General features: G+C 47.1%; 1 protein-coding gene across 1 annotated transcript; it reads left to right on the forward strand.

The window, feature by feature from the left end:
* Nucleotides 1–2,725: 2,725 nt before the first annotated feature.
* LOC125626051 (peptidoglycan recognition protein 3-like) lies at nt 2,726–9,775 on the forward strand. Its single transcript, XM_048828734.2, has 5 exons — nt 2,726–2,888; nt 5,769–5,866; nt 6,319–6,529; nt 7,546–7,664; nt 8,342–9,775. Exons 2-5 carry the CDS (start codon nt 5,818–5,820, stop codon nt 8,518–8,520), a joined length of 558 nt encoding a protein of 185 aa, XP_048684691.1. The 5' UTR covers nt 2,726–2,888; nt 5,769–5,817; the 3' UTR covers nt 8,521–9,775.
* The last annotated feature ends 18,049 nt before the right edge of the window (nt 9,776–27,824 follow it).

Consider the following 27,824-nt stretch of genomic DNA (forward strand, 5'->3'; position numbering starts at 1 on the left):
AATCAGGCCCTAGTAATGTCTTGTCACTGTTCTTGCTTCGTTCGGTGCAGAGTAGAAAAGGGCTCAGGGCCCCACCCGGCCTAAGTGGCAACAGAACAACACACGTCCCTTAGCGAGAAGCTGATGAAATTAGCAGATGACAAAAATAGACACCAGGAGATGAGTCTTTTACACACTGCGCAATTATCCTGTGAAGTTCATTGCCACAGGGGACTGTCGAGGAATGTTGCCTCGCCCCATTCGGAAATGGATCCAATGTTCACCAGAATCATGAGACCAGCATCTGCTAGAATAAAAAAATATGGGTCACCAGCCCTCATGCTTCAGGGCATGAACAGAGATCCAGGTAGGGTCAGGAAGGCGCTCCCCTCCTTCACTCCATGCTATGGGACTGCACAGCTGTGGAGGGAAGGGCGGTTCTTTGGTTAAGGTCACAGATCTGGGCCTCAGAATGTCTGGTTTCTACAGCTGGCTCTGGTTTTCTGTGCTGCTGCTGAGCAAGTCGCTTTAATGGCTCCCTGCCTCAGTTTCCCCACCTATAAAATGGGGCTAATAACGGTGCCCTGGCTTGCATGGGTGTCAAAGCCTTGGTTGCCAGTCAAGGGCTGCGGAGCTTGGATGCAAACATGGATTCAGATTTTTCCCAACCTTCAGTGGTGTTTGGATCAGGTCAATAAATCGCAGAGATCCCAGGCCCACTTTACCACTGCCTGATAAGGTTTCACTCCCGCTTTCCATGGGTGCAAATGACTGCACGAGGTGCTGGGCTACAGAGAGTCAGACCCGCCATCACCTCACCCTGCCTAGGGCAACGGAGGGCCCAATCCTGCAGGGTGCTGAGTGCCTTCAAGTCCCGCAGTGTGCTCAGCCCTGGGCAGAACTGGGCCGGAAGCTCCTCATGTGGTTCTGTGCGGTCCCTTCAAGGGGTGAAATGGGGTAGAAAAGGGTGCAAAGCATGGCCTTTCACAGCTTGAGTCTCATCTCACTTACACGGGTTCAAATCAGGCCTGCTACATCCCCAGTGCAGGCAAAGGGCCAAATTCTACTCTCATTTACATCATTGTAAATCCAGAATAACCCCACTGACTTAAGCAGAGTGACTCTGGAGTGACACCAGTGTCACTGGGTGCAGGTGCTGGCCCCTGATCTATCTATCTATCTATCCCCAGACACCCCCTCTATCTATCTATCTATCTATCTATCTATCTGTCTGTCCTCTCTCTTTCTCCCCATTCTGCCTTTATTATTACTATGTGAAGTGCTGCTTTTAATGCATTATCCAGTTGCCACTGAAAAGAACATGAATGCAAGTGGGGAAAACATGACTGGAAACACAGCTGCTGTTTCAGGCTAGGCCCCAGCCCTGACTCAGAGTCCAGGCTCATTTCCCAGTACTGTAGCATGAACGGGAGGTGACTGACACAGGACAGACCCGGGGGTGGGTGGTGGCAGCCCCTAGCAGAAGGCAACTTTCTGTAAGTTTCTGCTGCCGCCTGGTGGTAAGATACAGCGGGGCGGTGCTTCTCAGAGGGCCTCTGTCAATAGCTTTGACACGGGGCCGGATGTGCTCAGCGCAGTGTGACTTATAAGGGAAACATTAAAGCTCCTCTCTTGTGTAGGTCCTTTGATCAGGGCCCAGAGGTCTTCTCCTGAGCCCTTTTGGCCTCCCTTACACAAGAGCCCAATGTAGGGTGACCAGAGAGCAAGCGTGAAAAATTGGGACGGGGGAGGGGGAAATAGGGTCCTATGTAAGACAAACCCCCTAATATTGGGATGGTCCCTATCATATCGGGATGTCTGGTCACCCTAGCCCAATGGAGCCCTCTCTGTTCTTGAGCAGGAAGGGCCAGGTCCAGCCAGTGGAGGAGTTGCCCTGCATCCAGGAACCCTCGGGTGCTAACTCTCACGGTGTCACCTATGTTAAGCCCTTCCTAGCTGCCGGTGTTGAGGAAAGGGGTGTGTGGCCAGGGCACCCCTGCACCTCAGTGATCTCTGGCTGCGTTAGTGGGCAGTGAGTGCAGTTTAGAGCAGCCCTCAGACTGCTGTGTTCTGTACCAAGGGACTGGCCTGGGGCTGAGCGAGTGGGATCGGGGGCAGCTTAAAGCTTCCTCCCTCTCCTGCCATGTCTGGGCCACCCGTCTCAACCCAGCTCAGAGCTAGAGCTAGATTTGTGACCGTATTCCTGCAAACCTGTAAAATGGGGATTCCCCGGAAGGGGGAAGCGATGGGAACCTTAATTAATGAAGGTCTGAGCCCCCACTTGGTGGCGTTATCTTGGCCAAAATGGATGAATTGTGCCAAAGCATCTGAAATCTTTGAAAGTGCAGTTGGGTAAAAGTGACTGTATCTGGGAGTGTTTCTAAAGATCCATTGCACTAAAAGACCGATGAAGATTCATAGACCATTATAATTTCTTTGTTTCCTGATGCCTACTGAATCTCCCGCTATTTTGTCACACCCCTCATTAATGCCTTTAACAAGCAGGCAAAATAACAGACATTTTCTTCCTCTTTTTGAAGGAGGAATTTTTCTCATATAAGCTGATTAAACCCTTCCCAAATACCCCCTGTTTTTTCAAGGATAAATATAGCTCCTTGCACTGAATGGCATTTAATTGTTTCTGTTCCAGCCAGAAAACCCCTGTCTGAGCTCCGTTCCATGACATCATGGTCCATGCCCACGCCAAAGCCGGTGTTTCCAGCCGTGTGCACGTCCCGGCTCTCACCCTCCTCTCTTGAATCACAACGCACCATTTCCTGGCCAAGGGACTTTTTCCTTCCAGTGCTGTTTCAACATCTCTTTTCTCCCTCATGTCCACAGCCAATAAAAAGAGACACATCCCTCTGTGCCTGCAGAATGAAGACTCGGGGAGTTCGAGCCAGACCCAGGTAAACACTAGAAGCTTTTTCGCTGTTCCCTTGCTCTTTGTTTTGCTTTGGCATTTCCACCCCACCCTTTCTGTCCTGGCTCAAGCAGGCCTCAGGGTTGCTGTCACAAGGGATAGAGCCGTTCAGACTGCACCTTGTGTGGTATATCCGTGTAATAACTCACGCCAGAGGGAGGGCTCTGTCCCCTCTCGTGGCCGGTTCATGTAAGAGCCAGCGGTTGCTATCCCTTTCGCCAAAGCTGCAGTAACTCATGCTTTGAACTCTGTAGGTCACAAGGGCTCATTCCCTGCTGTCTGCCTAAGTACAGCTGGTTACATTTGCACCAGTTACTGAGTCCTCTGTCTACCTTGCTGAGAGTCAGAAAGTGGTTGAAGAACATGGGGGAGGTCCAACTTTTCTGGGGACTTGAGCCCGTAGGAGTCAGGGTCATCTCCCCGCTGCAGACTCCTCTGGCTGCCTATTTACTCTGGGATGCAGGATTTTATCTGGGGTGTTGCAAACGCCCCAGAATACAGGTTTCAGAGGAACAGCCGTGTTAGTCTGTATTCGCAAAAAGAAAAGGAGTACTTGTGGCACCTTAGAGACTAACCAATTTATTTGAGCATGAGCTTTCGTGAGCTGTAGCTAACCAAATAAATTGGTTAGTCTCTAAGGTGCCACAAGTACTCCTTTTCTTTTTGCCCCAGAATACAGGCTCACGCCCTGTAAGCGTCCGACTGCTGGCCGGGTCTCGAGGTGAGAACTCTGCTCTGGAGGACTGGACCTGGTGTTTGAACCAAGGGGTAGAACTGGGCCAGAATTTTTCAACAACCTTTTTTGGGGGTGACAAAATGCCGATTGGTCGACACAGAAGCTGTTTCCAATCAGGGGCGGTTTCCCTAGATCTCCTGACCAGAAAAAGGGTTGAAAAGAAAAGTGTCAAAGTTGCTGAGATGTTTTGTTCTGGCATTTTCAAAATGAAAATTTCCACTTTGCTGATTCAAAATGACTTTTTGTTTCAAAATTGACACTTATTCCAGGGCCCGGCCCTCCAGGTCTGATCCATGGAGGACAGGCCTCTCTTACAGCCCTAGCAGCTAGGGAACCTTAGCTCCTGCCTTTAGTTCTGGAGCTCACCAGTTCAATCCCTATGGAGCTGGTGTGGTGCTGACTGGCTAGGAAGGAGGGTGCAATGGTAAGAGGGGAAGCCTAGGACTCAGGAGACCCTAGTCCAGCTCCCTGCTCTGGCACAGATTTCCTGCCTGACCCGGGGCAAGTCACTTAGTCTTTCTGGGCCTCACTTCCTCTTCTGGGCAATGGAGCTGAGAGCCCGGCCCCCCCTCGCAACAGGGTGGGGAGGATAAACGCATTACAAAATAGCAGGGTGCTGCCATGCCATGTAACAATGGCCCAATAAGGGCCTAGAGTGGGTGGGGAGCGCCTGAGTCACCAGCAAGAAGGAATGAACTAAGGCAGGGTTGGGAGGATGAGCCAGAGAATCGGGAAGTTGGGTTTGTGGGGTTAGGCGCTGCCCTGATTCCAAACATGCAGCTCAACCTGATACTTAGAGAGAGAGAGAGAGAAAACTTGAAGTCAGATTAGAGAATCCGCCCTTTCCCCTCCACAGGTACTAACGAAATTGTGCATTTGTTTCAACAGTGTAATTCCATATCGAGATCCCCATCGGAGAGGACAGCCATCAGCTCTGGCATCTGTCCTCTCCGAAAACTGGCCCTCTAAACTTTGCAGAACTCCTGGTCACATTCACGAGAGCTGATCGCACAGGCTCCTTGCCAAGGGTTTATTTCTATGGCTGTGATTAGAGCTGTTTTCAAGCGGTCGAGACTATTGAAAGTTTCTCTTTTGTTGTGAACATTTTCACAAGTCAGAATTGCTTTAGGAATGTTTATTGATCAGAAGCCAGGTTTTGGGTACATTTCAGTAACAATTTGCTTCAAAGTGCCATGAAAAATGTTGCCCCCAAAATAGAAAATGAATCTACTCCGAACCCTGCTGAACACAAACAACGTTGACATTTTGCAAATGTTCCCCAAATTGTTCTTCTAATGTTTTTGACTGGCTGTTGAAAGCGAGGCAGAGGCTCCAAAGTCAGGGAGGTGTCGCAACGCGGAGCTGAGAACCCCTAAATACCTTTATAAAGCAGGGCCCAAGGGCAGGGACTGGGTTTTCCTATGAGTTTGACCAGCTCCTAGTACAGCAGGTTCCTGATGACAGCTGGAGCCTTTGGGTGCTACCATAATACCATTAATAACTAGCATTCCAAACTATGTCCTGGTGCATTCTCAGCATCCTGCCAAGCCAGACTGAAACACACGAGGGGGGAAATCCCACCCTGATGGAGGTGGGCATGTGGGTTGGTTGTTTAACCACAGGAAGGCTGTTGGGTTGATAGAGTTGTTTTCTTCTCTAGCCCTAGGAATATACCTAGGTCCTGTTGCCATTAATGTTTGTCATGTCTTATGTCTTTGGATGCCCATAGGTACCTCTGGTCCATACAGCAAATCACAAACATCAGCATTATTATCACTAGCTATAATCTCACTTGCATCGGCTTGGGAACTCGGGGGTGGGGGGAATTCTCCCACTGGCAGATGGTCCATGCATCACTCAAGCCCTGTTTTGAGGGTGGAAGTGAAGCCTGGGCCTTGAGCTGGCTCTCCGTGCACACCCGAATTCTAGGTTACAATCAGGGGCGAAACACAAGAGGGGGAAAATCCATCCCTGGTGTAACTTCACTGATGTCCACCCAGCCATGCCACCAACAATGTGGCTCTGTGTTTTGGACTTCATCGTTTGTCAGTTTCTTTCCCTGCATTAATGTTGCTTCTTGAAGCCCTAGAAATTTTTTTCTCCTGGTGTAAAGTGCAGATTTGTTTCCAGGTCACTGTCATGCTTCTTGCTTGGAGATTTTAACTGAAGGCCTCACAGGATGTTCAGGCTGGCTGCGTTCCTCTGTGCTCTGTGTGCTGTCTCGTGGGGTGAGTCTGGGGTTTATCTTACTCACAATGCTTTCCATTACTTGGCATGGGCAGGCAGAGTGTTGGGGTTGTAGCCAGCAGAAGTGGGTCCTGTTCTTGTCTCTACCAATTTCTCGGTGTTTGACCGAGACCAAGTCACTTCACTGCTCTCAGTTTCTCCTAACCTAAAGCAGGAATAGTAATGCAGCTCTGTTCAGCCTGGTACGTGGCACAAAGTTATACAAAGGAGAAGCTGCCCAGAATGTAGCAATTAGGAAGGATAGTAGGGGTGTCTTAAACACTTTGGAAGTGACAGTCACTGAAATGTCAGTTACTTACAGCGGGGTTTTATGTCAGGGAATTGGAGGGAGCAAAGGAGCATGGGGACATCCGAGATGTTCAGAGAGCGCTGCCGGCACAGAGGCTGATGGCGGCTGCATCCCTTTGGTTCATCTTTCTCTCTCTCCCTCCAGGGTTTTTCTGCCTTCACATTGTCACCCCAGGCAAGTGGGGCGGCCGGCCCGCCAACTGCTCATCGCCTCTCAAGTCAGTGCAGCCTGGATACGTCATTGTGCTCCACACGGCCGGCGGCAGCTGCAAAACGCGTGCGGAATGCAACCAGCAGATGACGAATATCCAGCATTACCACATGAACAACAAGGGCTGGTGCAACATTGCCTACAAGTAAGAGGCAAAAGCACATTCTTTGGCCTGATCCAGCAGAAATGTGGGCATGCGCACTCGCATCAAGCCGTTACTCACGTGCATGAAGGCATGCACATACGTCAAACCTTTGCAGGGTCAGGGTCTAAGATAGCACCGATTAGCACATGCTCAGTCTTGTAGCTAATGCACATAACCAGCTTTATGCAGTAGCTTTAGCTTTTCATTCAAGCTGATTCTGGTCAAGAGATGAGGAAAAAGCATGAGAAATCTGGATAATGTAGGCCAATGTTTTCAAATGTGGAACCCTAGAATTAGGCACCAAAATCCATGTTTAGACAGATAAATAAGCTACTGTGAGCTCCCAACTTTGGAAATGTTGGTCGTATTTTTTTTAACTAATCAGCATGAATCTATAACAAATGATTCAACTCATTTAGTGTTTTTGTTATTTAAAAAAAGCATTGGATCTACCCTCAAGAATAAAGATCCACCCCCCACCCCCAGAAAACACTCGCAAAGAAAATGAATGTTTCACCTGCAGAGCTGGTGAATGCAAACAAACAAACAAATTAGTGGGAATTTTCCAAAAAAACGTATTTTTATTGACATTTCAGAATTTTAAAATAATATCAAAATACATCAATCGACAACAAAATTCCAAGCAACTCTAGGGTGGGTAGAAAATCCCCACGCATTTCTATGAAAATATTTTGGTGACGTTACAAAAAAAAATTATGTTTCTCTTCATAGAATGTTCAGAAACTTGTTCAGAAACTTTTGCCCAGTTCTGCTTTTCAGATCCTAACCTGCAAATCTGCCTTTGCTGTGGCTTTAAGCTGCGATCCTCCAAAGCTGTTTTTGCTCTTTGGATACTAATGAGAGCAGGGTGATGGGTGGAGGTATAAAGGTAGAATTCTGGTTAAAATGAATGGCAATTAGATGTCTGGATCTCTAGGCAGCCTTAAGGTGAAAACCTCAGCCGCGTATGGATGGCAAATTTTGGATTAGAAACATTTCCTTTCCCATCCCTGCAGCTTCCTGATTGGTGAGGATGGAAAGGTGTATGAAGGCAGAGGCTGGCATACAGAAGGTGCTCACACTTATGGTTTCAACGATATCTCTCTAGGCATTGCCTTTATAGGCGACTTTACAGGTAAGCGTCTTTCTTGGCTACCGTTTTCCCATGGCTCAGAGACTTGGAAATAGGGTCACTCCAGAAGTTGGATGCTCCCAGTGGCTGTGGAGATTTTGTTCAATTGATCTGGGCATTTTACAATTCAATAGGAATTGATACAGGGCGTAGAGCTTTTGATCTGAGATTTCCGAGCCATAGGTCAAGTTCAGCCCCATGTTGGGAGACAGCATCAGGCCTAACGCATGAGAAGTGACCTCCACCCATGGTGCTAGGTGCTGTACAAACACAAAGAACTTAAGCCCAGCTCATGTGCAGCCACAAGCCAAAAGGGTCAGGACATCGCTGGCGTGGGGGCAGTTTCTTAAAGGCTCCCAGGATGTCTGCTTACTTGGTCCTTTCCATTAGTCTGGCACCTGTCCTGCGTTCCAGACCTCCTCCCCATGACCCATGCATAGCCCTCTGAATCGCTTGTGGGGGGTGGGATGGAAGAGCTGGCTGGGTGATTACACTCCTTATGAATCCAAGGGGACGCACTGCAGCCTCGCTCAGGTCTCCACAGTCCATCCTCCCCATCTCTCTCCTGAGCACCTGCTCCGAAAAAGTTACATTGATTCATGGGGCCTGTCCCATGTCAGCCCCCAGGAGGTGAAGCCGGGCAGGTTCTCTGAGCCAAATCCCTTCCTGGTCTCTTTCAGGAAGGTCTCCCAACGCTGCGGCCTGGAAAGCTTTGAAGCACCTGCTCCACTTCGCCGTTGAGAATGGCTACTTGTCTTCTAATTACCTCCTCATGGCCCACGGGGACGTCAGCAACACCCTTTCTCCTGGGCAGCACATCCGTAAAACCCTCAAGAAGTGGCCGCATTATAAACACTGAGCGCCACCAGCCTGGTGAATGACGCGCGCGGCTCTTGAAAGCCGAGGATGCTGGCCAAGGGAGCCGGCTCTGCTCATGTGCTTAGTATATAGAGAGATATATTTTGACTCCTAAATGTTGCAGGTTGGATTCTCAGCCCCAGTTCTGTCTGCTGGGCAATGCACGGGGGAAGCAATCTGGCTGCATCTAGCCAGTTGAGAATTCCCCCGTTGAAATTCTGAGCTGGACTCAGACCAACAGAGCAAATTCTTGTGCCGATTGCCCAAACACCTACACCCCATGATTTCAATGGGTTTTAGGCACCTTGTTGCTTTTGAAAATTCTCCTAGGTACCTAAATACTTTAAAAAATCTGGCCCTTAGAGACCATAGCCAGCTGTGGTTAATTAGAGCAGCCCCTAGACTGCTCTAATTTATGTCAAGGCTGGGTCTGGGGCAGCATGAGAATTCAAGGGAGATAACTGGCTCCTGACTGTCCTCTCCACCTTGCACCAGGCATATCTTGCTGCAGGGGAGAATGTGGCCCATAGCAATAATATTTTTTATTATATTTGGGTGAAATTCAGTCCTGGGCAGAGGGTTTATGACTCATTTAAGGCTCACTTAAACCCTGTGGCCTGAAGACCAGTGGTGATGCAGGATCAGGCACTGAGTGTTTCCAGCTTTCCTCGTCTGTTTAATTACAAAGCTGAGAAATCAGCAAAACAAACTTGGCGTAATTGAGGACGCGGGCTAGCCAGGAAAAACCATGTGACAGACAAGCTCCTCTTGCTTTACACCTCAGCTGATGAGCTCACAGAAATTTGTGAACGGTTAATTAATCCTACACGCTTGCTGGGATGTAGGTCTACTTTACAGAGAAGTAAACTCAGGGTCACTGACTTTCTTAAGATTACACAGCCAACAAATGAAAGAGGCAAGAATAGAACCAGGGAGTCCTAACTCCCCGTCCGTTCTCTAACCCCTAGTCTGCACTTTCCTTCCAGAGCTAGGAGTAGAACCCAGGAGTCCTGACTATCAGCCCCGCCCCCTCCTCTAATCTCTAGATTCCACTGAAATTCAGCGCTGTGCATTTTCTTATCAGATCCACTGGGCTAGAAGTGTGGACTCAGGGATGGACGCATTGCTGAGCTGAGGTCTTTGTGTGCTCTGTCTGGGATGGGGCAGGTACAATATACTTGCAGCCCACGAAAGGGAGCCCAGAGCCAAGTCTATAAAGAATTGTAAATAAAGGGACAGAGTCTGTGTTCGAACCACGTGCTCAGCTTGTGTAGCTCCGATTTTCTGCTCCGGCAGCGCCTGCTTTAGCCTTACTCCCCTGCAAAGGTTTCACAGTAGAACGAACCTCAGAGTTACGAACTGACCAGTCAACCACACACCTCAGTTGGAACCGGAAGGACGCAATCAGGCAGCAGCAGAGACAGAAGGAAAAAAAAAAAAAAGCAAATACAGGACAGGGCTGAGTTAAACGGTAAGCTACTAATAAAGTAAGAGAAAGCAGCATTTTAAAAGCATCTTCTGCATCGCAAATTTTCAAAGCTGTTTTAAGTCAATGTTCAGTTGCAAACTTTTGAAAGAGCAGCCAGAAGGTTTTGTTCAGAGTGATGAACAAGCTCCATGCCTGAGGTGTTCGGAACTCAGAGGTTCTCCCGTATTTGGGTCTGAAGCTAATCCGTGTCTCCTCGTCCTGCTGGCCCCCAACGCTGCTGCTGAAGTCAGCAGCCTCTTGTCATCACCCGCCTCCAGAAGTCCATCCCCGTCAATGCCTGACCACGTCTCTGCTCCCTGGACGAATTCTTCAGCTCCAATGAAACGTGCCTGAATTCTGGTGGGGCGGCGAGGAGAGAGGGAGGAGGGGGTGGAATCCAAACCTGGATCTGAAGTTTGCAAAAAGCCTGCCTGTGTCCACAGTAAACTAACCGCCCAGACAGAAACACCTCCAAGATCTGGAGTAGTGCCCTCCCTCCCAGCCAACATTTTCTCACCTAATCGGTTCCCTGCCATTGCAGGGGTTTTGGGCATTGCAGGAACCATGGTCTCTCCTGTTCTCTGCCTGTGGGGCCCACAGTTTAGTTTCCTGGGGACTGAAATTATAGCAATGCAGGGCTGGATGGAACCTTGCAAAGTCATCAAATCCAGCCCCTGCACTGAGGCAGGGCCAAGTCAACCTAGACCATGCCTGACAGGGGCTTGTCCAACCTGGTCTTAAAAACCTCCAGTGGTGTGTTGAGCCACCTTAAATTTGGGTGTAATAGTGGGTACCTGGGTGAAATAGAACGGTCTGTGATATACAGGAGGGCAAGACTTAGGGTGACCAGATAGCAACTGTGAAAAAACAGGACAGGGGGGTGGGGGGTAATAGGTGCCTATAAAAGAAAAGGTCCCAAAATACGAGACTGTCCCTATAAAACCGGGACATTTGGTCACCCTAAGATGATCTGGCCTTAAATTCCATGAAACTATGAACAAATATAATAATAATAAGAAAAAATAAAATTAAAAATGAAGCCACCAGCCACATTGGATTAGTCGGTCAACAAACCGAAAATCCCATGATTCACCCAGCTCCAGGTTCGACGGCTTAGTAAGTTTAATTTTGGTGTGATAGCGACACTAAAAGCTCGTGCCTACAAGCAAAGAGCAAATCGGCGCGGATCTGCCTGCACAGGTGTGACCAGCACTGCCAACCCCCCTGTGGTCAAAAATCATGAGTCGGGCTCTAAAAAAATCTCAAGATTGGCTTAATAAATCGCGAGATTTAAGAACGAGTAATAAAATCTTGGGTGATTTATAGTCATTTTCCGGTTCTTGAGCCATAGGTTCCAGTTGTGCTCTGCAGCCGTGAAGACGGGAAGCTTACTTTTTAAACAAATTAAAAGCTGAGATTCTTTTGTCATTACTTGACTCCAGGAAGTGGGTGTGACTGTTCTGTGCCTCTGAGTCACTTTGTTACCCCTGCTCCAGCAAGAGGGAGTTTTTCCTGTGGTGACTGTCAGCTCCAGCCCTCTGCTGGGGGCTCGGCTAGCCCGCACTTCACCTTGGAGGTTAACAAAAGCTGCATCCCAGTCCCCGCGTCCCTTGAGTCCTTCCCCTGCGATATCCGGCCCCTGACTCTGGCTACTCACAGAAATTCCAACTTCTCTGCCCCCAAACTGTCCCCCAGTTTGCCAGTTTTTACCTTAAACCCCCGCTCCGTAAAACACACAGCCCTTGTGAGCACTTCTAATAAACCAAGAGGAGGTTTATTAAAGTCAGAATAATAACCAGAACTGAGAGAGAGTGGCAGACACACATGGTTACAGTACGAAAGAAAACATAAAGATGCACACCCGCCTGCCTCCATGTTTATCAGCAGTTGCCTTTCCCAGCTACCAAAGAAGATTTCCTCCCGAAAGTTCAGTCTTTTGTGGCTGATTTCAGAAAAGCCAGGGTCCACGCGTACACGAACCACCCTCTGCTCCTCCAGGGGGTTTGTCAGTGAGTGGACACAGCCCTGGCAGGGCCCTTCCTGACACCTATTACACTGAAAACAACCGTTTGTCTCTGATCACAGAGAGGTCGAACCCCTGTCTTCTTGTCAAGTTTCTTTTTCAACTTTAAGTGCTTTCAGCTGTTTGTGGATGTCTCTGATTGTCTCCCATTCAAAGGGTCAGTCTTGCGCAAGGCTAAACAATTCTGTCTTACAGTGCATCACCAGGCAGACAGGACGAGGCGACAAGTCCGCCTTGCCCGGATGGGCCAGGTGATTAATCATTTCTTTTTTACTCCAAGTCCAGAAAGCGCACTACCAATGTAGCTGCATTCTGCCTTCAATATTACCCATGCCAACATTTCGGAATGATTATGAACAAGTTACGCACTTTCTGGCAACACCTCACTGTTACTCGCTGTCCTGCAAGGCGTGTGTTTGGTGGAACGTGTGTGCCAGGTCTGAGGTGAGAGGGGTCCCTTTGCCAGAGGGTTTCTGTGTCACAGTGGGACTGCAGGTAAAACCCCAAAGAGCTTGGAATAAGACTGCAAGGGTTGGTGACGCTGCCTGCCCACAAGTGTGCCTGCTGTTACTCGTTCTGTGGTTAATGTAGAAGAACATTGTGAGCTTCAGATGGAAGTCTGAACATATGCTGGATTTCGGTCTCTTAGGGTAGTGGTTCTCAACCAGGGGTCCAGGGCCCCCTGAGGGGCTGTGAACAGGTTTTAATGTGGCTGGCATTAGACTTGCTAGGGCCCAGGGGAGAAAACCATGGGACTGCAGCCCGGGGCCCCGAGCCCCACCACCTGGGACTGAAGCTAAGCCCTGAGCAGCTTAGCTTTGTGGTACCTGCTATGGCAGTGGTGGGCAACCTGCGGCCCGCGCCATCAGGGTAATCTGCTGGCGGGCCGCCAGTCTGTTCATATTTGCACAGCGAACGGCGGTCATTGGGAGCTGCAGGTGGCCGTGCAAATGTAAACAAACTGTCTGGCGGCCTGCCAGTGGATTACCCTGATGGGCCACATGTGGGCTGCAGGTTGCCCACCACTGCCCTATGGTGTGGGGTCCTGGGCAATTACCCTGCTTACTACCCCTTAACACCGGCCCTGGCTTTTAGATGCAGAAAAACAGTTGTGGGACAACTGGGCCATGGAGTTTTTATAGTGTGTATGGGTGGGGGTGGGGGTGGGCGCTCAGCAAGAAAAAGGTTAAGGACCCCTGGCTTAGGGAACCGACGGGCAAAAGAACACCCCAGTTCAAAGAAGACATCATTCGCCCTTGTGCTGAGGGCCAGAACAATGTCACAGCACCACTGAAGTCCCTATGGGATTAAGGGGTATTTAAATTATGCATCAGAACGGTGTGTATGTACTAGGAGGAATTTCACCCTTTGAGCCCAAGGGCTTTTCTACAGAAGGAAGCTAAGCTGGATTAAGGGAGGATGTCAATTTAAAGCACAATAGCTTTTCTGGAACAGCTCCCCACCTCAACACTTTCAGTGCAGAATAAAGTGCCTTTTTCTGGTTTAGCTTAATCCACAAAACATCTCAGATCACTAGCTTCTCTCCCACTACACACCGTCCTTAACCCCTTTGCCCCACGTGCTATCTGAAACACCTTGCCCCACGTCTAATCAGGAGGGAGGGCGCCGTCGCGAAGTGTAGCAATTCAGAGAGATGCAGCTGGAGAGCAGGTTTGGCCAGGAGAAAAAATCACCTTCCTCCTACTCGGGAAGGGAAGCTGCACTGTGTTTGCACAAACGGAGCTGCTGTCGCCGTTCCTGTCTGCTGCTCTTGGCTGGTGTGTACTGGTGATCTGGGTAAGTCTCTCTGGGCTTCTCTCTCTTGAAACAAGCTTCTAATTTCCTGTGTAACTCGCAGCTGCTTCTTTCCAGCAGAGGGGACAGCCAGGTCGAGTGCACAGAGCCTAGGGCTACTTGGCAGGACTCCTGAGTTTGTTTTCTAGCTCTGACACCTACTGATTGTGCTGCCTTGAGTAAGTCACTTCACCTCTCAGTGCCTCGGTTTCCCAGCCTGTAAAATGGGGAAAATAATACCTTCCTGACCGGGATGTTGTGAGAGGGGATTAGTTAAGCCCGTGCGAGTGGTTTGAAGATACTAAGGGAATTAGATGCCTTTTAACCCCAGTGGAAGCGCTGGTGAGGGGAGATAAAGATCAAAGGACAACAAAGTATAAGTGTTGGAAGAGCAACATGGGCTGCAGCCTTGCACAATTTTTAGCATGCAGAATGTTTAAGCTTCACTCACGTTGGCTGAGGCATACCCTGCCTTTTCTTCTGCGGTATTGCATAATGCAGAGGCAACAGGCACATGAAATATCAAGCCATGAATGGAGCTGGGCATCCTGCTCTCTGGGCCTGTGATGGGTGAGGGGGGTGCTTCTCAAATGCCATCAGTACTGCTGGCTGCTTCAGAGAAGAAGATAGGGTCTGGTCTGACAGCCTGGCAGGACTGGCCGATTCTGTGTGGGTTAAGGGACCCCCCTGTAGCCCCAGCATTGATGCAAAGTGGGAAGGGCCTGAGATAGAATTGGTGGGGAACTTTCTGACGACACTTTTTCCAGAAAGGTTTCTCAGATACAATTTCTGACAAAAATGTCAGTTCGTCCCCTGTTTGCGGGAAAGGGGGCGGTTTTGATGAATCTCCTGATATGAAAACATTTTGAAAAAAAATTGAACTTATTGAGTATCTTGTTTTGACCTTTTTTAAATAAAAAAAAATCAACTTTTCAGTTGGAAATGTCTTTTCCTTCTGAAATTTTAGTTTATAGATTTTTTTTTAAAAAGGGAAAACCAGTATAAACAGTCAATTTCAAAACAAAATTGAAACTTTTCAGTTGATCCAGTCAATGTTTTCCCCAGAATATTGGTCCATGAGTCTTTTTTTGCGATTTCATCTTTCAGTCCGGATTTGGGATGGGAATATTTTTTCGAAATCTCGAAAATTCTCATGGGAGGGGAAAACCATTTTGTGTTCTGTCATCTGCACGCAGCCCTTGAACAGAGAACATGCATTTCCTAATTCTGGTCACTCCTCTCTGGATCCATTTTATTTCCACTTATCTTGCTCAATGCCGCAGAAGAGAGAGTCTTCTCATTTATATGCATCCGATGAAGCGAGCTGTCGCTCACGAACGCTTATGCTCAAATAAATTGGTTAGTCTCTAAGTGCCACAAGTCCTCCTTTTCTTTTTGCGAATACAGACTAACACGGCTGCTACTCTGAATCCTTTCATTTATAGCGTATCATTAAGATATTTCCAGCATTATTTTCCATCCTGTTTCTTTTGTTTGCTCCTCTGACCTCCACTGCCCATTGAGCAAAACCCACAATGACTCTCAAGAGCCAGCCCCCAAACGTTGATTCATAAGGGTTGAATCGTGATCCCTTCCTACCCCCTGTTTTTGTCAGGATCTGCACCATCATCCTGGAATGTCTGCTCTCATCAAGGCCATCGCAGATATGATTGACAGCTACCAGGGAAACGCCAGAAAGGGCTGCGAATCAGAGAGGATCCGGAGGTGTGAGTTTAAGAAGCTGCTCCAGCAGGAGCCATCTCCTGCCAAGGTAACTTTCCCCCGGCTGCTGGGGAAATACGCATGGGACAGGAGGAATGCAGTGGGGACATTTGCAACCATCATCCAAGTCTCTGGTTGTGTTGGCATCACAAAGGATGGAATTTGCCACCCTATCGGGGAGGGTGGGTCCGCATGAGGTCTACATTCCCCTCAATTCCTAGTGTAAACTGGGATTAGAATTCAGGAATTTTAAGGGATTAAGGGGCATTTCAGCAGAATTTAGGCCTTGTGCTGGCCCCACCCCTTCACGTGTGACTGTTTCTTTGATGGAAACCTTCACACATGACTCCTTTCCACCAGCTGTTGACCATAGCTTGGCACGTTGCAAGTCACCGCCCTTTGCCTCAGTTTCCCCCACCTGTAAAAGGGAAGAGTTACCCTTCCCAACCTCACAAGAGGGTTGTGGGGCTCAATTATAGTGTGGAATCCACAGCAGAGCAGAGCAGAGCTAGAAAAGTGCAGTGAATTAATTGGAATCATTCTGCGTTTTCTATCTAGGCACTTGCAAAGACCCCATTATTGTAATGCATGAGTGGCTCATGGACAGTCATGGATTGATCCTCACAATGCTAACATGAAGTCAGGAAGTAGGAGCATAAGAATTGCCAGTTTGGATCAGGCTCCAGGTGCATCCAACCCAGTATCCCTCTCTGACAGTGGCTAGCACCAGCTGCTGCAGAGGCAGGTGTAAGAACAGTGCAATAAGCAGAAATTGGACAATCTGTCCCCACATAGCGCTCATCCTGGTCTTTAATAGTTAGAGATTGACCTTAAGCCCTGATCCAGGAGGTTTAATATCCTGGCCAAGATTTTGGCTGTCAGTAATTATGATAACTCTGGAGATTCTTGACAAGCACAGAAATGTCCAATCCCTTTTTGAATCTTGGTAAGTTTTTGGTCTCAATGGCTTCCTGTGGCAGTGAGTTCCACAGTTTAATCACTTCCAGAATGGAAAAGTAGTTCATTTTTTCAGTTTTGAGTTTCCCACCTTTTTGCTTCCTTCAACATCCCCTTGTTCTCGTGTTCTGAGACAGGGAGAACAGAAACTTCTGATCTGCCTTCTCAAGTGATCTGAGCAAATCTCTTGAATCCCACGCCAATGAATGAAATACAAGACCAGCTGTGTTATACTGTATGTCTAGTGACACTTATCTGGATAACGTAGCATCCTGCTGTGAGCTGCCCAAGTCCCAACCTAAATTCGCTTTAAGAAGCTTTGACATTGAAATCAGCACAGTACCATCTCCCAAGTGGGATTCCGCTTTCCAATGGAGTCACAGAAGCTGACACAGAAGGAAGGAGCATGTGCTTTGCCATTGCACACTTTGAAAAGTGAACAGACCCTCATGTGCTTTTTCATTTATTTCAGATATCATCCAGCAATAAATATAAACACACTACGAGCTTGCCAGATTCGGATGCTGAGCTGATGATCAAGAAAGAACTCATCACTGCCAATCCCTGTGTGTACTGAAGCTTGGATAGTGGTCACGGTCGTGTTGCATATACGACAAGGTAAAACAAACACCTCAAATAGCACCTGGCCTAAGGGTGGTGACTATGAAGAGAAGTCTTTTCAATTGCTCTGTTGTATTTCGTTGCTCACAGGGGGCCAGATACTTAGCTGGTGTAAATTGGCATAATCCTCTGCCACAAATGTTAATTTGCACAAAGGTGCAGCACCTGGGTCCCACACGGTGTGCTGGGTCCTCAACGTGCCAACGGGGTGACTGAGGCTCCTGTTCCTTTCAGCACCAGGGACCGGAAAGTGGGATGGACCGACCTGAGACTTACCAGCAAGGAGGGGTAAGGGCCAGGGTCGAGGAGGCAGGGAGTCCTGAGAGGGAATGGTGGTGGGGGATTCCTGTAAGGGCTCAGGCTCCTGGGAGGAGTGGGTGTAGGGGCTCATGGGCCAGGCAGATGGTGGGGGTATGCTTGAGAGGACAGTCAGGCTCTGGGTGAGGGGGAATGGACATTTTTTCTGAGACTGGATGGGGTGAATTTCATGGAAAAGGATACTCCCAAGAGTCAAGCAAAAAATTGGAATTTCCATCCTTAGGACTACATTTCCCATGATGCACTTTCAGTCATGTGGCTCCCATGCTGTACCGTACCACTAGATGGCGTTGCATCACAAGAGATGTAAGTCCATCCAGGGATCCCGGTCTATCGGAGTGAATGGGGGTAACAGAGATCCAAACACCAGGTCCCACGAGGGGATCTGCCACCATAGGAAAATGCAGTTGAACGGTCAACTGATTTGAAACAAAATGTTTTGGGTCATTTCAACAACAAAATATTTGAATTTGGGTGGAGCCAGCCCAAAATGAAATACTAGATTTTGGTTTTCCTGATGGATGAAATTTCCCCTAGGAAATTAGAAAACTGCCTTTTCTGTTGAAAACTCATTCAGAAATTTCATAAATTAAGTTGTCATGGGATAAGAGGGAAGATCCTTTCATGGACTGAGAACTGGTTAAAAGACAGGGAACAAAGGGTAGGAATAAACGGTAAATGTTCAGAATGGAGAGGGGTGGTTGTCCCCAAGGGTCGGTCCTGGGACCAATCCTATTCAACCTATTCATAAATGATCTGGAGAAAGGGGTAAACAGTGAGGTGGCAAAGTTTGCAGACGATACTAAACTGCTCAAGATAGTTAAAACCAAAGCAGACTGTGAAGAACTTCAAAATGATCTCACAAAACTAAATGATTGGGCAACAAAATGGCAAATGAAATTTAATGTGGATAAATGTAAAGTAATGCACATTGGAAAAAATAACCCCAACTATACATACGATATGATGGGGGCTAATTTAGCTACAACTGATCAGGAGAAAGATCTTGGAGTCATCATGGCTAGTTCTCTAAAGATGTCCACGCAGAGTGCAGCGGCAGTCAAAAAAGCAAACGGGATGTTAGGAATCATTAAAAAAGGGATAGAGAATAAGACAGAGAATATCTTATTGCCCTTCTATAAATCCATGGTACGCTCACATTCTAAATACTGAGATGTGGTCTCCTCATCTCAAAAAAGATACACTGGCATTAGAAAAGGTTCAGAAAAGGGCAACTTAAAATGATGAGGGGTTTGGAATGGGTCCCATATGAGGAGAGATTAAAGAGGCTAGGACTTTTCAGTTTGGAAAAGAGGAGACTAAGGGGGGATAGGATAGAGGTCTATAAAATCATGAGTGGTGTGGAGAAAGTGAACAAGGAAAAGTTATTGTTCCCGTAATAGAAGAACTAGGGGCCACCAAATGAAATGAATGGGCAGCAGGTTTAAAACAAATAAAAGCAAGTTCTTCACTCAGCGCACAGTCAACCTGTGGAACTCCTTGCCTGAGGAGCTTGTGAAGGCTAGGACTATTAACAGAGAACTGGATAACTTCATGGAGGTTAAGTCCATTAATGGCTATTAGCCAGGATGGGTAAGGAATGGTGTCCCGAGCCTCTGTTTGTCAGAGGGTGGAGATGGATGGCAGGAGAGAGATCACTAGATCATTACCTGTTAGGTTCACTCCCTCTGGGGCATCTGGCATTGGCCACTGTCAGCAGACAGGTCGCTGGGCTGGATGGACCTTTGGTCTGACCCAGTCTGGCCATTCTTATGTTCTTAAGGAAAATTCCCAATTAGCACTAGCATTCAGTATTTGGTATTCTCCCATTTTAAAAGTGCCTGTTGTCAAGTAAAGGAGCAGAAACAATACCATGGGATATAAATGACCAATCACAGGCCACAAGTAATAAATAATAGATGAGTGATCATGAACAGTTATAGGCCAAAAATAGTTAATTCAGCCAGAACCCAGGATCAGGGTTTGGGATTGAGTTAGGAACAAAGAGAAGGCTGAATCTGCAATGAAGGTGACTCACTGTGAAATATTTGGCTGGCAGAGTGCTAATAATGTCAGCAGAGACTCACAAGCTCATGTGAAGGGATGCAAAGCATTGATGTGGCAAATATGAGCTCTGTCCCGTTTGTGCAAAAGTGTGATTGTTCCACCGTTGCAGGCTCCTGCCTTGACTGGAAGTCAGAGGAAAGATTCCCATTGACTTCAGGGGGCTATGGATCAGCCCAGCTGTGCATCACAAAATCTTTATCTCTGTTGTGTGTGTCTCCTACAGCACACCCAAACTCTGGAGGGAACAAAGAACAAAGGCACCAGCAATTCATGAGCACGATGTGATCTCAGGTCCTGGTATTTTGGGGTCTTTCTGCAGAAGCCAAGCTTTGAAGTTCCTACCCTTTTCCACTTGGAAGATGCCATCTGCGGTGCACAAACTGATTCTTGTCTGGTTCCTGCAGAATGGGAAACACCTGCCTTCAGATCAACAGCAGCAGCAAAGATCCAAAACCTCCCCGCCCATTCCGCGCCTCTACCTCCATGAGGCGAAACTTACGTTGGGTCTCTGACTTTGTTATGACGTTGCATGAATGTTGATGGGTAACTTTGTTAATGCGCATGGCTGCTGGCGTGCAGAGCTACACCAGGTTGAGCTAGATCCTCAGTCATAAACACCGCTGCAAAAGAACATTGCACCGCTACGTCTGGTGTGTCTGGCTTCTGAGACTGAGGTCCGTGATCGATACAGTTTTCTTAGGGAGAGGGCAAAAATATCTCAGCAGCAGAGGCCAGAATTCTCCATAAATGTAGGCGACTCTTTGAGTCGTACAGAAGTACAGAAAGTTGGACGATAGAAGGCTATACCTAATCCCCTTGCTAACTTCTTGCCCACCTGGGTGGGACAGGGAGGAGCAGCCCAGCAGTGGCTGCTTTCCTCCCATGTCTTGACTCAGAATGCAGGTAGGTCATGCCAAGGGCGAAGGGGGCATAGCTGCATGACTGGCTCACAATTTAGCATGCAAGGGACCAAAAATTCTCTGCAACTAAACATCCATTTCTTTCCTGCCTGTAATTTTATAGCATCCCTGGGGATGGATCGCATATTTTAATGGCCTTGGCATTTAAACTGGCTGGATCCTACCAATGGTCACTGCACATTTCACCTAGATGTAGGTGAAATCCTGGCTCCCCTGAAATCAGAGGCAAAATTCCCATTGAGTTCAATAGGGCCAGGATTCCAGCTCGATCTTGTGTTTTGTAACCATACTTAGTCATGTCATCAAATGACAATGGGTAAAATTTTCAAAAGCTACCTAAGCACTCCCAATAGGAGTGACGGGACTTTTGAAAATCCTGCTAGGTGCCGATCTGCATCTTTAGGTGCCTAAATACCTTAACAAATCTGGCTGCTAGGTTCAAATTTTCAAAAGCCCCTATGCGATTTAGAAGGCCAAGTCCCATTTTCAAAAGTGACTTACGCACTTGTGAGACTAAGTCTCATTCAAAGTCAATGCTATTTTAGGTTTCAGAGTAGCAGCCGTGTTAGTCTGTATTCGCAAAAAGAAAAGGCGTACTTGTGGCACCTTAGAGACTAACCAATTTATTTGAGCATAAGCTTTCATGAGCTACAGCTCACTTCATCGGATGCATTCACTGGAAAATACAGTGCGGAGATTTATATACATAGAGAACATGAAACAATGGGTGTTACCATACACACTGTAACCAGAGTGATCACTTAAGGTGAGCTATTACCAGCAGGAGAGCGGGGGGGGGGGGGGCAGAACCTTTTGTAGTAATAATCAAGGTGTGCCATTTCCAGCAGTTGACAAGAACGTCTGAGGAACAGTGAGGGGTGGGGAATAAACAAGGGGAAATAGTTTTACTTTGTGTAATGACCCATCCACTCCCAGTCTCTATTCAAGCCTAAGTTAATTGTATCCAGTTTGCAAATTAATTCCAATTCAGCAGTCTCTCATTGGAGTCTGTTTTTGAAGTTTTTTTGTTGAAGAATTGCAACTTTTAGGTCTGTAATCTAGTGACCAGAGAGACTGAAGTGTTCTCCGACTGGTTTTTGAATGTTAGAATGCTATTTTAGACTCCTAAGCAGCCACTTTTGACAATAGGGTTTCGGTTTATAAATCACTTAGACGCTTTTGAAAATTTCATGCCATGCCCACATCCAGAAGGCAAATAAATATCCACCTTCCATGAGCACACATTTCTACCTCCATAACAAGGCATATTCCTGTTGTAAAATACTCCCACTAGCGGCTTCAGCATAAACACTAGTATTGCTGGCTACCCAAACAAAATACCTTCCCTCCCGCCCTCCCCACGAGGTGGCTGAAAATAACAAGTGAAAATAAAATAAGCCACGACACGAGAAATAATCCTTCCATTCTACTCTGCACTGATTAGGCCTCAACTGGAGTATTGTGTCCAGTTCTGGGTGCCGCATTTCAGGAAGGATGTGGACAAATTGGAGAGTCCAGAGAAGAGCAACAAAAATGATTAAAGGTCTAGAAAACATGACTTATGAGAGAAGATTGACAAAATTGGATTTGTTTAGTCTGGAGAAGAGAAGACTGAGAGGGGACGTGGTAACAGTTTTCAAGTATGTGAAAGGTTGTTAGAAGGAGGAGGGAGAAGAATTGTTCTTCTTTATGTTGGAGGATAAGACAAGAAGCAATGGGCTTAAATTGCCGCAAGAGAAGTTTAGGTCGGACCTTAGGAAAAACTTCATAACTGTCAGGGTGATGAAGCACTGGAATAAATTGCCTAGGGAGGTTGTGGAATCTCCATCATTGGAGAGTTTTAAGAGCAGGTTGGACAAACACCTGTCAGCGATGGTCTAGATAATACTTAGTCCTGCCATGAGTGCAGGGAACTGGACTAGATGACCTTTCGAGGTCCCTTCTGTTATATCAATAAAATAAAAACCAGCCGGATCTTATTAAAGGGGAAAAGGCAAAATGCCACATTTATTGTGAATACAGAAAGAATCCTAGTAAGCAGTTAGTTATAGCTATAACATTCCATTCAATCTCATATTTATTCACACATTCATTCATACACACAGACACACACACACACAGACAGGTTCTGCAAGGTTGTTATCATAGTTACCAGCCTTAGAGTTGCTCATGCCAAGCCACTGGCCAGGTGGCCTGGACATGAGGAGGGAGCAGGGCCTTCTCAGATGCTCATCTGATGCTCCTGGAAGTTGGTTTGCAGAATCAGACCCCAAAGTTCTCACTTTCCAGAGTCCATTTTTATAGGAATTTCTTCCTCTGTCAGTCTATGGGAATTGCTTCATCATGCTGTTGCTGAATCAATCAGCAGATGGCACATTCCTGATGGCTCCGTGCTGCCAGATGTTATCTTGTTCTTTGGGTCTCCCATTCTTGAGGCTGTTGGGTGGATTCCAGTCTGCCCCCCCGGGGATCCTCTGCTTATTTCCACTTGACGCCTTCTTCAGCCGATGGACACTGGATTCTTAGGCTGGAACCTCCCTGATCATTCAGTTATTATCCACACCAAGCATCCATCCACATACATCCTCTATCTCTATTTTAATCACAATTGTTAACAAAGCGAGATGAATACAACAAAAGGGCGGGGAGTCTCTGGGTGCTGTTTCTGTTGTTACAGAGTGTTGCTTAGAGTCTCTCTCTGTGTGAGTAGTTGTTGTTACAAAGAATTGCTTTGGGAACAGACTCTGTCTTAGAATGTATTAACACAATTAGCAGCTTGCAAGTTTCACACAGAGAGGGAGAGAAACAGTACCAAAAACCAAGAGACCTTTTAATTAGTAATACCCTGGAATTTAAACTATGGGGAATCAAACTCATTTGTGATTTTAATACAGAACTTCTTTAATATGATCCAACACATCCAGTCCTATGATTCTATGAATGTACTGGTTTCCACAGTAATATTGGTATATACATATCTAGACAAAGTGCCTCCATGAAACAGGATGAAATCCTTCCACGTATTTTATTGGCTTATTGCTGTATCGAATGTTTTTTCTCTACGGGGAGATTGGGCCATTATTAGTGAGGTCATGCACTCAGCTCGACAGCATTTCTCGGTCTGTCTGTAATGTGATAACTTTTGAATGTCACATTTGCTCGATGCCACAATTTCAGGGAACGTTCTAGACATCAATGAACAGAACCCTATTGATCTGGGGGGAAACCAGAAAGTGGAAAAATGGGGGGACAAATGGTGCCCTGGCCTTCTGTTTAGCAAGCTCCAAGCACCTCTGCAATTGCCTATAGCTCAACCAGTGCATGGAATAGAGGGGGATGGCTGGGGGTGCACAGGAAGACTGATCGGGGTGGGACGGAGGGATGCAAGGACCGCCTGGTGCATGCAATGAGCTCTGTCGACAGAAGCAAGAGACCCTCTGGTTTTTTCAAAGAAGTTTTTGGTGCCCTGTTATCACTACTTGTATTTAATCAATATGAAGCTAGCAGCAAAATGTTAGAAAAAGATACATTTCAGCCCCATCTGATGTGTTTCTTGCAAAGGGCTAACCTTGAAACAACTTTATTACCAGGAGCAGGGCTGGCTCTCAGAAGTCCCACTGAGGTGGTGTTTGTAGGATTGGGCCCTTAAATTGCTACAGGGCTAAGAGTTAATAACCAAAGCCACAGTATGATTATATTTTATTGCAATAGTGTCTAGGAGAACCTGGTCACGGACCAGGATCTCATTGTCCTAGGTGCTGTACAAACACAGAACGGCCCCAAGATGCTGGAACTCCTGCTTCATTTCCTTCCCTCCTGGCCCCATACCTGCAGAGGTTGGCGCACAGGGAACCAGAACTGTCTTGTGCAGCACGCGCAAGGGGGTTCATGGGATTGTTCTTCAGAGGCGAGATGATCACAGAGGAGCTGTGATGTATGATTAAGCACACAGGTAGGAGGCCGATAGCTCCAGAGTGTCGTGTTAGCTCGGGGCACTTGCGGTTTGTCTTTGTTTCCTCCACGTTGGTGCACCCCAGCAATCTTGAAGCTGCGTGACACAAACCTGTATTTTGAGCAGAAGCAGAGTAATTGCAGAGGGTTTTCCTCTGAGCCACATTGGGCTCGTCCCTGCGGCTGGCCTGTGCCAGCGGACTCAGGCTTGCGGAGTTCAGGCTAAGCTAAGGGGCTGTTTAATAGCGGTGCAGATGCTCCAGCTTGGTCCCAGACAGCTGCAGCACAGTTAAACATCATTCTCTGTGCAACATCCAGTCCTGCTGGGCTTCTGGCATGTCTCCCAGAGGTAGCTTTCCTTGCTGATCCGTCCCATCTTCCACTCCTGGTAGGCGTTCTGCTTCTCACCTGTTTGAGAAGCTTGCTCATCCAGCATGGTCTGCAACCATAGGCGCGGTCTGAATTCTATATTTGGGTGGGGGGCAGCTCCAGGCAGACCAGCTGGGCTGTGCACTGGAGGCAAATTTCATGCCTGCCCAAGGCTTGCAGTTTAGGGGGGTAATCTCCTCCTGCCCCTCCAAACTATGCCCATGTCTGTAACCCTTCCCTATGAATTTTTCCCCGGCTTGGTCTTACATAATGCATGCAGCATACATTCCATAGAGTCGAAACACTAAGTACATTTTTATATTTCTGTTACCGATTTTAACAACATTAACACAGGTGAGCCAGACTGATTGCAGATATGTATTTGTCAGTGTTCCACTGAGGCATGAAGACCTTGGCATGAGCTGGCACCTGGCTTGATAGCATCACATCTACCAATATGACCTAACCACTGCATCTGATCTCCTCTCTGGCACGGACATCGCTGTCATGGCTTTTAATAAAGACGTTGTTGGTTTAAATTAGAAGAGCAAACTACACAACAATGTGTGGCTGTGTGCCTTCAGGAAATATGCACATGTTGTTAGAGCAAATCCCAACATGGCTTGAAAGGCTGGTTTGTTTGCAATGAGAGCGTGATGTCTGATGTTTATTCCCAGGGCATGTTTGGTATGAAGCCCAAATAAGCATTTGTAAATGAGCTCTAAGGACAAAAGTCACCTTGGTGAAATTCACCTGTATACAGACACTGCTAAAATCCCACATACCTCTTTTTAGCTCTCTCCCATAGCACTTGAGTGGTGCCTCTCCATGGGGGTGAATTTCACTCTTAGTTGTGTTTTGAGTGACGACAATTCTTGTTACAATAAACAGTATGCAGCCATATTGATTCACTCTCAGTCATTAATAAAAGACGTGGACATGCTGCCAACTCTGACAATTTTATTACAAGTCCCATGATATTTGGTGCTTTCCTTAAAGCCCCAGCTCCCGGAGTCATGTCATTTAATGAGAATCTCAGCTTTGGTTTAACAGCCCCGCTCCCCGCCCTGGACATTTCTAGCACTCATGGTGTCAGAGAAAATCTTCGGTGGCCTGAATACACCCTACGGGTTCAGAAACCAGAACGCAAAGGGAAACAACCCAAAATGTATGATCTGAAAACCCCACAACTCCTGACTTTTAGGACAGTCATTTCCTACTCATGGTTTTCAAAGTCTCGGAGATGGCTGTACTACGTGCTCCTCTTGCCCCTGATTGAGATCTTTCGCTGTGTGGGAGAGCAGAGTTTCAACTTATCCTCTTCCCCGTCTCTGAGTCCAGATTACAATATACGTGTTCATGTCAGGCTGCTCTCAGCTCACAGCATCTAGTAATTAAAAACCTGCTTTCTGAGCTTGTTGATTGCCTTCTCTCTTCATACCCAACATCGCTGCTAACTCTGCCAACTCGCCATTGGGCAATTAGCTGAGCTAGAATGTGAGTGGAATATGCAGAATAAAGGATTTGGGTTACTCCGCTGATAGTGCAGCCATCCTTGTCGTACATGACTGGGCCCTGTTCTATCCCCCTCCCAGTCATATAAAGGACAAGCCAGATACTTCAGCAAGTTGGCCCTGATCCTGCAGCCCACGCCTATGAAGCCAAGGCCTTATGCCCACACTGAGCTTTAGGCATGTCCTTGATTCCTCTGTGCTTTGCTGGATAAGGACAGATATATAAGCATTTCGTGCTTTGCTGAATTGATGCCATAATGGTGGTCTGTCTGCCTGGTTATCTTTGCCTATTTGCTTGCAAATCTGACCTACATGAATGACAGGTTTCAGAGTGGTAGCTGTGTTAGTCTGTATCAGCAAAACCAACGAGGAGTCCTTGTGGCACCTTAGAGACAAATGTATTTGGGCATAAGCTTTCGTGGGTTAGAACCCACTTCATCAGATGCATGGAGTGGAAATACAGGAGCAGATATACATGAAATAGGTACATTGGTAAAGCAACCCCCATCCTTTCGTGTATTTATACCTGCTCCTGTATTTCCACTCCATGCATCTGATGAAGTGGGTTCTAGCCCACGAAAGCTTATGCCCAAATACATTTGTTAGTCTCTAAGGTGCCACAAGGACTCCTTGTTATTTCTACATGAATGAGGATCAAAGGTATAAACTCACCCCTGCACAGAGGACTGGGCCTAGCCAGCACTTAAATTCTACTTAAACTCCCTGGCCCCTGCCACTTGAGCTAACAGAGTAATTCTGCTAGCAGTGAGTAAAAGGCTGTAATGCTCTATATGGACCTGAGTCAAAGCCCATTGACATCAGTGTAAAGTCTTTGCAGTGATTTCAGTGGTCAGGTCACTCGGCGTGGGCTGCACATTCTTAATGGGATACCAGGGGAGCGGGAGGCTTCCGTTGTCACCGGAACTGAGACTCACTTTTGACTCATCTAGAGTGAAATTCGGAACTAGCACAGGTCTATGCTCCACTTCCGTGAAGGGACCATATTTTCACAATGAAAAAACAGGAGATTTTTTTAGGAGCATCTTTTAGGTTACACAAAATACTTATACCTATGAAAAATGTACCCTTAAAAATTCTGGCCTCACTAGGACTAGCAGTGATCACAGCTGTGACACATGCATTATTCTTAGCGTGGAGAATTTTTTTCCAGCCATTTAGGGTTTATCACAAATCACGGAACAACTGTCAGCAGCATTCGATTTGAGCAAGAAGAGCAGCAGCTCTGGTTGTATCTCTGCTCATTTGACTTTTCCCTTTGAATGCCCTTCATCACACCAAACGCTTGCCTGGCTGTTTGAGCCTGACAGACCCAGAGAAAGTTCTGTGTGTTGTAGCAATGTAGATCACGTGTTAAGTGCAGAGCACTTTTGAATGCCAAGCACTTGAAAATCTGACCCTGAGAATTTTTGAAATCTAGACCTTCCTTGAAGAAGGTGTAATGCTTGTTATATGGTTAATGTCATATGTGACCATCTACAGCATATGGATGCTAAATAGTATACAAGAGACTAACATGAGGAAACACAAGGACCATGGAACTCTCATGAACTTCAAATTTTA

This window comes from Caretta caretta, chromosome 24 (genome assembly GCF_965140235.1).
Source record: "Caretta caretta isolate rCarCar2 chromosome 24, rCarCar1.hap1, whole genome shotgun sequence".
Taxonomy (NCBI): domain Eukaryota; kingdom Metazoa; phylum Chordata; order Testudines; family Cheloniidae; genus Caretta; species Caretta caretta.

Excerpts from the sequence above, each read along its gene's own strand:
- LOC125626051 (XM_048828734.2), top strand. The coding sequence starts at position 5,818 with ATGTTCAGGCTGGCTGCGTTCCTCTGTGCTCTGTGTGCTGTCTCGTGG. Across the intron at positions 6,530-7,545 it reads TGGTGCAACATTGCCTACAA|CTTCCTGATTGGTGAGGATG; the intron begins GTAAGAGGCAAA and ends CCATCCCTGCAG. Across the intron at positions 7,665-8,341 it reads CTTTATAGGCGACTTTACAG|GAAGGTCTCCCAACGCTGCG; the intron begins GTAAGCGTCTTT and ends GGTCTCTTTCAG.